Source organism: Vigna umbellata, chromosome 8, assembly GCF_029865625.1.
Source record: "Vigna umbellata cultivar VRB3 chromosome 8, Vumbellata_1.0, whole genome shotgun sequence".
In the NCBI taxonomy this organism is placed as follows: domain Eukaryota; kingdom Viridiplantae; phylum Streptophyta; class Magnoliopsida; order Fabales; family Fabaceae; genus Vigna; species Vigna umbellata.
In genome coordinates, this window is record NC_142172.1 from 43,834,811 (window position 1) to 43,847,907 (window position 13,097).

General features: G+C 30.3%; 1 protein-coding gene across 1 annotated transcript; it reads left to right on the forward strand.

Moving 5' to 3' along the window:
* Window positions 1–9,040: 9,040 nt before the first annotated feature.
* Window positions 9,041–12,327, forward strand: LOC124836525 (FCS-Like Zinc finger 8-like). The gene is made up of 3 exons (XM_047311698.2): window positions 9,041–10,071; window positions 10,176–10,979; window positions 11,856–12,327. The coding sequence occupies exons 2-3, from the start codon at window positions 10,249–10,251 to the stop codon at window positions 11,953–11,955; spliced, it is 831 nt and encodes a 276-aa protein (XP_047167654.2). The 5' UTR covers window positions 9,041–10,071; window positions 10,176–10,248; the 3' UTR covers window positions 11,956–12,327.
* The last annotated feature ends 770 nt before the right edge of the window (window positions 12,328–13,097 follow it).

The following is a 13,097-nucleotide window of genomic DNA, read 5'->3' on the forward strand; positions in this document are numbered from 1 at the left end:
CATAAAAAAAAATATATTTAGATTTAATAAATAGTAGTAATTTTTAATTTTTAAGGATAAAAATAAAATTAATAAAATTATGGCAAGAAAAATTAAAATTTATGATAGATAATTATAATAATTTCAGAGGAAGGAGTTTAAAATTTTGAGAATTTATTTTAGAATATTTAAAAAAAAATGAATGAATAGTAAAAAGTAAATAGTAAATAGTGAATAGTAAAAAGTGAATAGTTAAAAAAAAAATTAAAAAAAAAATGAATAGTGCCAAAGTGATAAGAAAGACACGTTGGTGCCAGGAGGATCAGATAGAATTTGAATTAAAATAATATTTTTAATAAAATAATGAATAGTAAAAAAAAAAAAAAAAAAAAAAAAAAAAACAAATAGTGCCAAAATTTTGGCCTATAAATAGCAAGCTTGGGAAATGAAATTTTTGCACCAAGAAGTGGAGAGAAATTAGGAGAAGAGAAGAAATTAGGAAGTTTTTGGAGTAGGAAGAAATTTTAGAGTAGAGGTTCTGAAGAGTTTTCGGGGAAACAAATTCAGAGCAAGAGAAGTTTGGAATAGAGGTAGGGGAGCTAACCTTTCTAAGCTTTTATATTCTGATTTAGTATTGTTATTACTATTCATGTCTTGAAATTCTGTGTAAATACTGTTAATGTTTACTGTGCATCTATCTATATTGAATTTCTGTGTTAATATTATATGCTGTTATTTTGAATCTGTAAATAAGAAATTTGTTAAAACTAGTTGAGGAACACTTTGGCTAAGGAAAGACTTGGTACTTAAGTTGTCCATTGTGACGCACTTCTCTTTCCTGGAAGTCTACTCGACAAGCTTTTAACTTAATTCTTGTTGAACAGATTATGTACTGTTAAACTATTGTGCAATATATCTCGTTGGAATGAATTCATGTTATTGTGGTAGATACGAAATTTATGAATTTTAATTGTGATGATTGTAATTTCTTATATTGGATTTGAATTTATGTGTCTGAACATGATATGAGTATTATGGGGAGATTTCATAATGGTATAATACGAGTTGAGGAATGTGAGCATTGTATGAGTCTCGTGGAGAGATTCTGTATTGATGTGGTAATTGTGTATATGTTGATGTTGAGGGTCCTGTAGTTGGAGGTTATCCTGATACTCTAATAATCATCCATTCTCAAGTAGAGAGGGATGAATTATGTGGTGAGAGGAGCAGGAGGTCCTGGTCTATGTGCCGGTTTTGGACATAGTGAGGGGACTAACCTTGTGAATGGTATGGAGGGCAGGATGTCCTGGTCTATGTGCCGGTTTTGGACATAGTGAGGGGACTAAGAATGACATCACAAGTGCATAACCTCCCGTGACCGCTCATCAACGTATCATCCGGATGAGTATGCATTGGGTATTGTGATGTTTATTGGGTATTGTGGGACGAGTGTCCATAGGAATTGTGGTACAATGGTATGAGGGTGTCTGACATAATTATTATATGATGTTTGTATCGAAGTAATATGCATGTCTTATAAATGATTGGTTGCATGTTAGCTCACCCTACTTGTTTGTGTTTGTGTTTTTGTGTTTGGGTATGTGCGATGATCGTATAATTCGTTATACGGGAGCAGATGAAGGAATGTCGTCTGATCCAGTACCAATGAAGAAAGAGATTGAAGAATAAGTTATAAGAATTCGAGTTATATTTAGAAGTTTATAGTTGAAATCTGAGTTTAAAATATGTATAGATATATATCAGCTGTAAATCTTTAAGTGTGAGATTACGGAATGTTACCGTAAATGTAATGTTACAATATATAAATTATGAATTATCCAGTGTGAGATATTGGGATGTTACATGAATCGCCTCATCTATCCTCTGAGGATAGGTTTGGTTTGCTACAACTAAAAAGAAGTTATATCAACTTTTAGACAATTTATTTAGAAAAGTTAAAGTCATCGATCACCTTTAAAAACGACTTTCATTAAGGTTAATTATATTTTTATGGGCCAAAAATAAAGTTATGATATGTTGATATGAATTTAGTTATGTTGTGAAGTATACTAAAGTGGTAAAATAGTATATCGACTTGTTTGTTTATAGAATTTGTTAAATTTGTATGAAATTTGAGAATTTTTTCTCTGCTAAATACTCATAACTTTATAAAAACATAATTAACTTAATCAAAGTGTTTCAAGCTGTTATACAAAAATTATAACATTTTACTAATTTCATAATCAAATTTTCCTATACTAATAGAAAAAAACAATATGTAGAGATGAAGAACATATCCAAGACTTTCTAGTATAAACCAAGCAAGGACAATAAGGTGGTGTCTACTCATAGTCATCAAATTACGTATGCTTAACAAGACAATCTATATAGATATCATTTTTCTCTTCAACATCGTAACAAAAACAAAGACACAAGTGGGCTCAGTTTAATTCTGACGTGGATTCAAACACCTAAATCAATGTGGGACATCCTACCCTTTGCTTTCCCATCAATAATGCACATAGAAGGGAAGGCTGTGAAAATCACATGGACTGATTTTTAATAGTAAAATTGGTTACAAATATGAAAGTAGATAAAATCAACATTAAAAAAAAATCACACCTTTTTACTCTAGATTTTTTCTCTTTTTAAAAAAAATTGAATTTAACCAAATTCACCCCACGGTATATTTGTATTGATTATTATATCCCCTAATAAAATTTCAGTATCTTGACTCATATCATTACGTTTATGCTGTGATAAGACGTTACTAGTTGACTACAAGCCGTGAATAGTGTAAAACTTTTTAGATTGCAAAGTAACTTGTATTGTGTACATTCTTTCCACTAAAATGATACAATTTTTGTATCAATTTTCTAACGTGTGTTTCTATAAATAGATAGATTTGATATGTGTAACAATGAGAGTATCTATACAAGTGGATCTGGAGGTAAATGTTAAAAAACCCATAATAAAATATTCGTGGAATGATAATAATTAAAAGAGAGTGAATTGGTTACTTAATAAAAGTTGTGTTTTTTAAAAACTTTCCTTTTTATAAATATAATCAATTTTGTATAAATTACAACAATAAAGATAAAGAGTATAGAAAAAAAAATTGAAGAAGTGATTTTATATTAGTTTAGATTAAAATATCTTATTTCCAATAATTAATCCCTTTAAACACTAAAAGTAACCAATAATTTACAATCACAGGTAATAAAATTAAGGTTAGGAAACACATTCTTGTACACAAAAAATGAATAACACCTTATTCCACACATAAATGATGAACATTTTTTCTAATAACATCCGCAGTTAATCACAATATACACTTAGTGAAAGTTCACTCGCTTTAAGCATTCTAGATTTTTCAAAATTGATTTTTATAAACACATAGAGTTTCTCTAGTACACAACTTTTAAATTTTTGAGTGAAAAGTTCTACTTTAAAAGTGTTTAGAGTAAAGTATTTATAGGTCAAAGTTTGAAAATAGGTTAAAAAGTGAATAGGTTTTTGCAACTTTCATTATTAATAACCAGAAAAGTAATAATCAATTATTTGATAAACTAGGCCGTTAGACTCATTTGGGGTTAGACCCTTATGTGAATGTCTCATGAGTGGACTCATATGAGTACCTAGATGCTTATAGTTATATAAGACTTCAATAATTAGATTATTTGATTTTCAATGTATTTCTTAAACTAATTCTTTCTTTTAAGCTTTTAACATTTTTTTCATATATTATCATATCATAATTTTTTAATTATTATCTTCTTCTTTTGTCAAAGTAAAGTTTACGAATGATTTAATGGTTGTGATGATAAAAAATGTTATAATAAACATAAAATAAAGATTACAAAATTATCCTTCATTTAAAAATAATATGAACATTATTTATGTATGAGTTAAAAATTGATTTTTAAAAATAAACACTTGCTTGTAGTGTGATTGGTCACCTCATTCAAGAATTTGCACTGCATAACCAGGAATCTCACATAAAAACAACCTTAAAAAGTAACACGTGAAAATATCATAAGGTGAATACGGTAATATGATGACAAGTGCTAAGAAGAAAATAATAAAAATTCATTACATGAGACGATATAAGACTTAGAAATTTTCTTGTTTAAAATATTGTGAATTTGAATAATTTACCGTTGGTAATTCATATATGTGGGACAAACTTTATTTTGGTAACATAATTAAATAAGATAGAATTAAATTAAAGTTTTACTTTAATAAAATATATTATTTTAATAATTATTTTGCACAGCTTGTTATTGAGTAATACATAACTAAATTATAGCATTCTGGAAAAAAAATTCAAGGAATTAAGATTATGAGTATCATTTATATTGTCAAGCTTGTTTATATTAGTATATGTGAGGAGAAATTGTGGTTCATGACTCTCTTTGAATAGTTAAACTATAATGCTACAATAATTTTATATGTCTTGAAGATTGAGAATTTGGCTAAATTATTTGGAAGTCTTGAAACATATTAATTTTAGATCTTCTCGTATTTTTAGATGAGAAAATAAATATGTTAATATTTTTTTCTTAAGATTAAAAACTATAAATTCTTTAGATGAAGATATATATTCCTTTCTATACTTTTGTTCTTTTTTTAATAAAAGTTATGGTATTCTGTTATATCATTTTTTTTAATGACTATAGTTTGAGCTTGACATTTTTCTTCTTCTTTAGAATGTGTTCTATAGATGTAAATTTTTGTTACATAATGTACCATACTTCTCACAAAATGCATCAAAAATTCTCAGGGGATTTTGTTCGTTGTTTTCTTAAACTCTGATAATTAGAATTATTAAAATCACTAATATAAAATCTTAATTAAATATCACGTGGAATCTTAACAAAGCAAATACAAAACAAAACAAATGTAAGTTTTAACAACAAAATATAAGTTTTAGCTGTCAAAAAGCAACTGCAAGATGTGATCTTTTAAACGATTTGGTATAATTTTATTAAGCTCTCAGGAGACATAGTTTGGACCCTAGTATTACCTAACACAAATGTGCTGCAAAGACTATTCAACTTAAAGCATTATTAAATAATTGAAACTTAGGTATAGCATTTCAAAAGTAATTTTAGCATGATTTTTAATTAAACTCAATTTAAAAACAACTAAACATATAAAATATTACTCTCTAATTTTATCACTATCCTTACTAAATTGTACAAACCAAAAAACAAGTTGAAGTCATAATTACTACCTAAAACCATGATAGGCTAGTATTTAAATCTAAGACAATATAATAGAGTTCCACGATGGTTTAAATCAATAAACTTTGATCAGTCACTATAGTTAACTGTTAAATAAATATAATCAAACAGACAGCAAACAAGAAAAAAAAATTGAACCAAAATATCAGAATCTTAATAACTTTCAAAATAATAGAGTATATTATAATATTAATTATTATAACAAATAATGTTTAACAACTCATTATAATAAATCTGTATTCACATGTGTAATCATGATCAATTCAATGACTACAAGTAACAAAGTCGTATCACAAAATATATATATATATATATATATATATATATATATATATATATATATATATATACTATGCTTAACCTTATTCTAATTTATTGTACAATTTCCATTTAGTTATTAAAGGTCACAAATTTTAATAGTGAATGAACAAATTAAGATTGGGTTCGTTGAAGGAGACTAATTTAACTCAACATATAAAGAAACTAAAATTATAAGATGTATTGAAACTATAAAATAAAACATTTTTAATAATTGTGCCTCACAATTTATTATAATTTCACGTATATAATATTAATCTATTATACTTAATAATTAAACATAGGCTCTAATTGTAAATTTGTGAGAACTTGTCTTGAAGAGTTTCATAGCACTACGATTCAAAATTACACTTTATAATTGTTACATTTTTTTCCCTATTAGACATTGGAAGTTGAAGATCCCCGCATTCTTAAACCTAATATAAACTCTCAGTAACTTTATTAATAAATGCACGAAATTAATTTATCATAAACTTAATTATGTTTGTATAATTTAATTTTAATTATTATATTTTATAAAAACTTTCAATTTTCATTTAGATTTCAATGTTTTACCACTTACACTAATGCCTTATTTATTAAAATATCCAACTATAAATTTTAAAATCTTATCATGTCATCCATCATTGCTTGAAGTCTTCTTACTAAGAATTTTAATTTAAGATACAAGACCTTCCCATGAAAGTGTTTTATTAAAATATATAATCTCTATCTTATAACAACCCACATGGAGATGTCATGCAAGAAGGTGGTAGACAAAACTAGAATATTTATATATGTATATATAAAATATAGGGTAGCTGGCTAGATTGCCTAACATAGGTAGAGAAGGATAGGGTAGCATTATATGGCAGAATCAATCAAACAACCCACCAGTGAGACAGTGACTTACATTTTGAGTTTCATATATACAAAATTTTGATAGACATCATTTGGTCTTGTATTCCTTCATAATTCACTCTTAAAAAATATTTTTTTTTTAATTCTGTTTAAATATGTAAGGTGTGACAACCTTCGTAAGGTGGTTTTATGAGATGTTATGGTAAGTTTTGTTTACATTAAAAAACATTTATAAGATCTATATTTTTTGGAGATAAGAATTTAAAATTGAAAACCTTTATGTGTGGATGATGTGGTATTTTTGTTATGAAAGAATTTGGAGCAGGGTTACTTTAATAATGTTTTGCAGAATGAATAATGAATAATGCAGACTCGTCTTGGCGTGCACTTATTGAGTATTTCATTGGACGTTGCATGTCCAAATCCGCAAAAAAGAGTAAAGAAAAAGTTTGGCGCATGAAAGAGTGACGCAAATTTGAACCAACCAGTGGGCTAGATGGGGTCAGAGTGATGGGTTGGGTATGGTTTCTGGCTTGGTGCTATCATGAACCATGATTCACCCTCTGCTCACAGCCTAATCACAAAACGGGTCCCCCCTCTCTTTTTCTCTTACATGGCATTCTAGTAATATTCTTTGTGCTGCTGTTAATGCTGCAAAATAACTCTGACTTAGTCCTCTTTATTCAATACGTGAAACTGAACAAAAACCTTGAAATTGGAAATGAAGTTTAGAAACAAAAAAAAAAGTGAAGGTGGGTCTTATTGTCATTTAAAACGTTAGTAATTGTAAAAGAGTTATGGGTGGGAGTTAAGTGACGTAGATGGAGTCAGAGAATTGAATATGAACAGTGTTGAAAAATAGAGATGAAGTGGGACCCGTTATTATTAGGTTGACGTAGTAGAATGGTAAAGTATATTTATATATGATTTGATGGTGGTGTGCAAATTAACTCTACAGAGGGGTCCGTGAACTCCCCACTACTACTCAATTTTTTTAAAGATAAAAAACAGACACCAATCGTGTGCTTAATTCAAATGCTTCCACTTTAATTTCTAGCCACTGTCAATGCACAAAATTGAATTCTTACATTATATAAATTTTATAATAATTTTACAAAAACCACTCTATTTTAAATGTCTGCTATTTCCTCCTAAAGGATTTGTCTAAGTATCTAACAAATCTTGTTATAATATAATAATAATAATATAGAATGTGAATGGCATGGCATGTTAAATATTTTTTACTTTTGGTCTGAAATTAGTGTTATAAAAGTTAAATTAAACTGCCAAAATTAAACTTAGCAATGAACTTCCCTAGTTTCTCACTTTTTTTACAGATAAAAACAACTCGCCTTAAATGTCTGTTAAAATTGGGGATTAGAATAATTCATACATGTTATCCATAAAAATAACATGTAATAAAAATAAATAAATAAATTAGACAGAAAAAACAAATATTACATAAGAGGATGTTTTAAACCTCAGTATTAAGTTCAACACAACACAATCAAATAATCAAATGTACTCATTGAAATTGCTTTAGAAAAACATGAATAAATAAACTTAAGTGCTTTAATTCCCACAATTTAAGACAATTCAGTTGTTTTTTCCCCTTATTTTGAATGCTTTAAGAGCTAATAACTACTGTACATTTTTGTATAATTAGAAGTAATAGTAGAACTTTTTAAAAGTTTAATGCATATATAATACATATAGTTTAATGCATAATACATATAATTTGTAATATAGAAACAGTTACCTCTCACATTTGCAATGACAAGCCGTGTATTATAATTAATTTATTGCAATACCTAATCATCGTTCAAAACACTGTTTCTGATTGAATGAATTCTCACACAAAATACTAAGTAAAATTATAAATTCATTATTAAAACTTCAGATGAACTTTTAAGTTTTAAAAGTAATTTATTAATTCTTAATTAAATTAAAAAATTATTCACAAACTAATGATGAAAATAAATATACTAAAGTAATTTAATTTCACAAAATCATAAATTAATTAAATATTTTTAAATGAATGAAAGTATTTCTTCAAAAAGATTTCTAATTATCTATTTATTTAATACGGACTTATTAATAAAGGTAGTTAACGATAAAAAAAATATTAAGTAGTTATAAAACTTACTATCTTTTATAAATAAATTATCAGAATTTATTTTAAAGCTGTCATGTAAACCTTTTCAGTTTTTCAATTTAGTATAACTGTAATGAAATTCAACATTGCCGGACGAATATCATTATGTTTTGTCCACTTTCCTCTGGCGATTGATGGCAAATTTACATCACAACCAGCCTCATTGGTAATTGTTTCTCTAACCTTAAAATTAAGTGCACTTAAAAAAAAATACGCATCAATTTTTTTTTTTTTATGTATTTAATTTAGATTAAGACCGAGGCATCTTGTAATTGAAGTTTTGTGAGTGGTTGTATTATGATGTGAGCATGCTATGCTATTATACTTTATATTTGCCTTTGATCCACTGATGCTGAGTGAGTTGAGAGTGAAAGATTGAGATAGCCGATCTTAGATTTCACACACAAAACATCACCTTACCTTTGTGCTCTCACAGGCACATCAAACTCAGACCTTGTTACTGCCATTGCTGAGAGAGAAAAGAGTGCAGTGTGGTGGTTTTAAGTTTTGTTAAAACCACGGTTCTTTTACTCCTGAAACCAACACACACTAAAAAGTAAAATAAAAAAAATATATAAAAAAAACACCCATTCTCAAAACACGCGTCTTTATAAGGAGACACCAACAAGCTATACATTCGCACTACTACTACTATCACCACACACTGCTTCTGATGTCTGAATTCTGAATTTTCCCTTGTCTTGTGTCCTATGCTTCTCTCTTTCTCAGTACTGCTCGCTCTGCAACTCCATGCCAATTTTTCAGGGCTCATGATGGACACTTGAACTAGTGGGAAATAAAGAGGGAGAAAGAGCACAGTGAAGAAAAAAGATAACCCCACTAGGCATAAAAGGGCGAGGAGAGAAAAAGAGAGGGGCTTTATGGATTACGTATGAATTATCATCATCACAACCGTAGCTTTTAAGTTTTTATCTTTTACATTTTGGTGGTGAAATGGGATTTTTGGGACCAGTTGAGTGGGTTTTACCTTAGGGGTGTTTGGCCTTTTACTCGTAAGGCACTAATAATTTGAGGTGAAACAGAAGTGAGAGACATAAATGCAGAGAAATTGAAAGGGAGAAATAAAGGTAGCCAAAAGAAGGAACAAAAATACAAACTCTTCTTTGTTCTGCTGTCTGATGCATGCACGTCTGGTCCTTTGATCATGACCACTGAGGGTCTCTTCGCATGTCGTTTTTGAGCCCCATCGTGATTCTATTCTCAGAAACAGGAGAATCGAGGGCGAGAAAGCCGGGGAAAAAAGTCATCTTTCTTTCTTTCCTTCTTTTTCCTTTTTCTTGAACGAAATAAAGCAACTCCTATTTTTCTTCTGATTCTCTAAGTTTTCTCGTTGGTTTTGGATTGGGGGGTCACACAGGAAGAGGTTTCTACTCATGGAAACTTGTTTGCAATTTGCAGTTTTCCCCTTTTCTTCTAATCCTTCACAGAATTTATAGCTTCGGTTTAAAGTCGGTGTTGGTGTTGCCTCTTCTAAAGTATGGCCTGTTTGGTTAGCCAACCTTGTCCTTTCAGGTTATTCCTGTACACACAAACTCAAGCACTGTTATGATATGAGCACTCCTTAAACAACTTAACAAGGTTCTAAACTTGTGGCATATTCTGTGTCTTGGTTTCAGGAAACATAAAAGCAAGCTAAGGTGACTGGTGACTGAGTGAATGAGTTAGTGAGAGAAACAAAACAGGGGTCTAATGGCAGATTCTGGTTCCTCAGAAAAGTACAAGAAATCCGTTTCGTCTTCTTTCTTCAGTTCTCCGAGGTTGTTCACCAATTTCACTCCGAAAGGTTTCCATGAAACGGAAACCATGATGAGCCCTACCTCCATACTTGACAGCAAGCCTTTCTCCGGTTTCAAGAATCCTTTTTGGTCAGAAACAAACAGCCCCAGAACCCCAGGGAGTGAACACAAGCGTCACTGGGACAGATTGGATTCTAAAGGTGTTGGTCTTGGCCTAGTGGACGCTCTTGTCGACGAAGAGAAACACAGTGAAGTGAGTTCGAAACATGAGAGTCGAATGGTTGTTTTTGGATCTCAGCTTAAGATTCAGATTCCTCCTCTGTCTGCAACTGAATCATCCAAATTCGTAGCAGAGAAGGGAAATTTTTCCCCTGGGAGTCTGTGTATGGGAAAATCTGCATCCGGGGGTGCTAATTCTCAGCGGATTTTTATGGGATGTCTCTCTGCCAGCGAAATGGAACTCTCTGAGGATTACACTCGTGTGATTTCCCACGGGCCAAACCCGAGAACCACTCACATATTCGATAATTGCATCATCGAAAGTAGCTGCTTCGAACTTGGGTGCTCTGTTAAGGAAGATGGGTGTTTTCCTCATCACACCAATTATCACTCTCGAAGCTTTTTGAGTGTTTGCTTTCACTGCAAAAGAAACCTTGGAGAGGGTAAAGACATCTACATGTACAGGTAATTTCTTATTCTTTATCCCCCCGTAGAAATACTTGTCCAGTTCTTTGTTCTTGAAATAGGAATTTAATCGGCTTTTTCGATTTGAGATGTGAATTGACAGCAAATTTTACTCATTTTTATAGACTAGATGAAACCTCGACTGAAATAATTCTGTTTGCGTCATATAAATTATGGGGAACTATGAAAACTCTGGGAAAAATTACTAGGAAAAACAAAGTCATTTCTTGTAGTATTATTTTTGTTTATTTAGTTTTATTTGGCTTGATCAAGATTAAAAAAATGAAAGAGTTTTACTGCGAGCATATTTGTCAGAACTTATCTGGCACTAGGCTCTAACAGGAATAGCTGACAAAGGATTCAAGTGGTCTATATTTAAAGAAAGGAAAAAAGCTGATATTTCTCATTTGTGTACTGCAAAGTTACTTTAATATCTGATCATCAAACGGTACTACATCTTGAATATATTTCTGCGGGAAATTAAATTGATGTCATAATGGATGGGCCTCGCCTATATCTGCCTAATTTCTTTTTGTCCTCTTCGTATCTTTGAGCTCTTGTCTTAAGTCTCAATGGTTAATAACTTTTTCCATCCGTTCTCTTAAAACAACAAAGTCTGGGAAAATTGTGAATTGAGATATTGTAAACCAGTCCAACTCTCTTTTCTATTTTGGTCAAACACAATTACTTGTTTCGTTACAATATAAAGTATAATATGATGCGATTCTTCATTTGAATCACTGTTTTTACTTTAGGATCAGAAAAAAACTGGTTATGGATAAGAATGAAATGAAAGTGTGATATACTAATTTGTATTAGAGCAGAACTATTAATAAACAGAAGATTTTGAATGAAGCTGGTGATGTTGTAATGCAGGGGTGAGAGAGCATTTTGCAGCAATGAATGCCGGTACCAAGGGATGGTCTTGGAGGAAGAGATGAATAAATTAGAAGGCAGTGATATTTACGGGCCATAGTTTGATTCCTTTAGCCTCCAACGCCCAAAGCCATTCGATCTTTTGCTTGAAAGGGCTTCAGAATAATACCTTCATATTTATTTTTCTAGGACAAAAAATGGTCCTTGGAAATCAGGATCACTGTACCTGGTTTTTCTATTTCTGCTTATGAGTGTCACCCTCTCTGAGATTAGCAATGTAGAAGATAGAAAGGGGAATTGCGGGCAGAGATAGTACTGTAGAGGTGATTTTATTGAAATGATGAATGAATTAGGGGATTGGATTGCTGTTGGGTTGGCCACAGTTTTGTAATGATCCATGTGTATGACTTGATCTTCCATATTATCTTTGTTTATTGTTATATAATAATATAATAGTATTCGAAAGTGATAATGATAATACTATAATGACGCTCATAGGACCAGTGACATCATCTGTAGTAGATTCCCTTCTCTTTTCATATGCTTTGATTGTTTGTGCTTTTAGTATATTTACAGTACATGATGATCGGAGCCGTTGTACTGACCATTTAGATAATCCGATGGTGGATTTGTGTATAGTTTGGAGTGGAGCACATGCTGTAAGGTTTAGGAGGGAACAGTTTTCTGACTTGGTCAGAAGAATGATTCTGTGGCGTTATATTAAGCACAACATTTGTGGCAAAACAAACATGGTAGTAAAACTAATGAGTAAACTCATATCGTAGTTACCCTTCCTTCTTTCTTTCTTTATTTACTTTTCGTTAAAGCCGACCACGTCTCTGTCAATATTTCTTTTTCTTTTTTTTGGAAACTTGCAATTTCTTTTTCGTGCATACTCCAAGCTGGATTTGGTAAGACACATATTTCTGCTCCCAGTAAAGTTTTATTCTTTGTTTACCCTTAACTTAATATTATTTTAAAGTTAAATATGTTTTTAATCTTTAAATTTTAACGTAATTTTCAAATTTTAATATAATCTAAATTTTAAAATTAAATAAATACGACAGTTGACATATATCAAACGTGCGGTTAAGTTTAAATACTAAAAGTATGATTAATTATTTTTTAATTTATCTTGCAAAAGGCTTAAAATCATAAATTTGAGTTGCCAAGATAATTCTCTAAAGTACAATTTTTTGTTTTTTCAGACCTAAAATGTATGTTAAATTCTATAAACTAAAG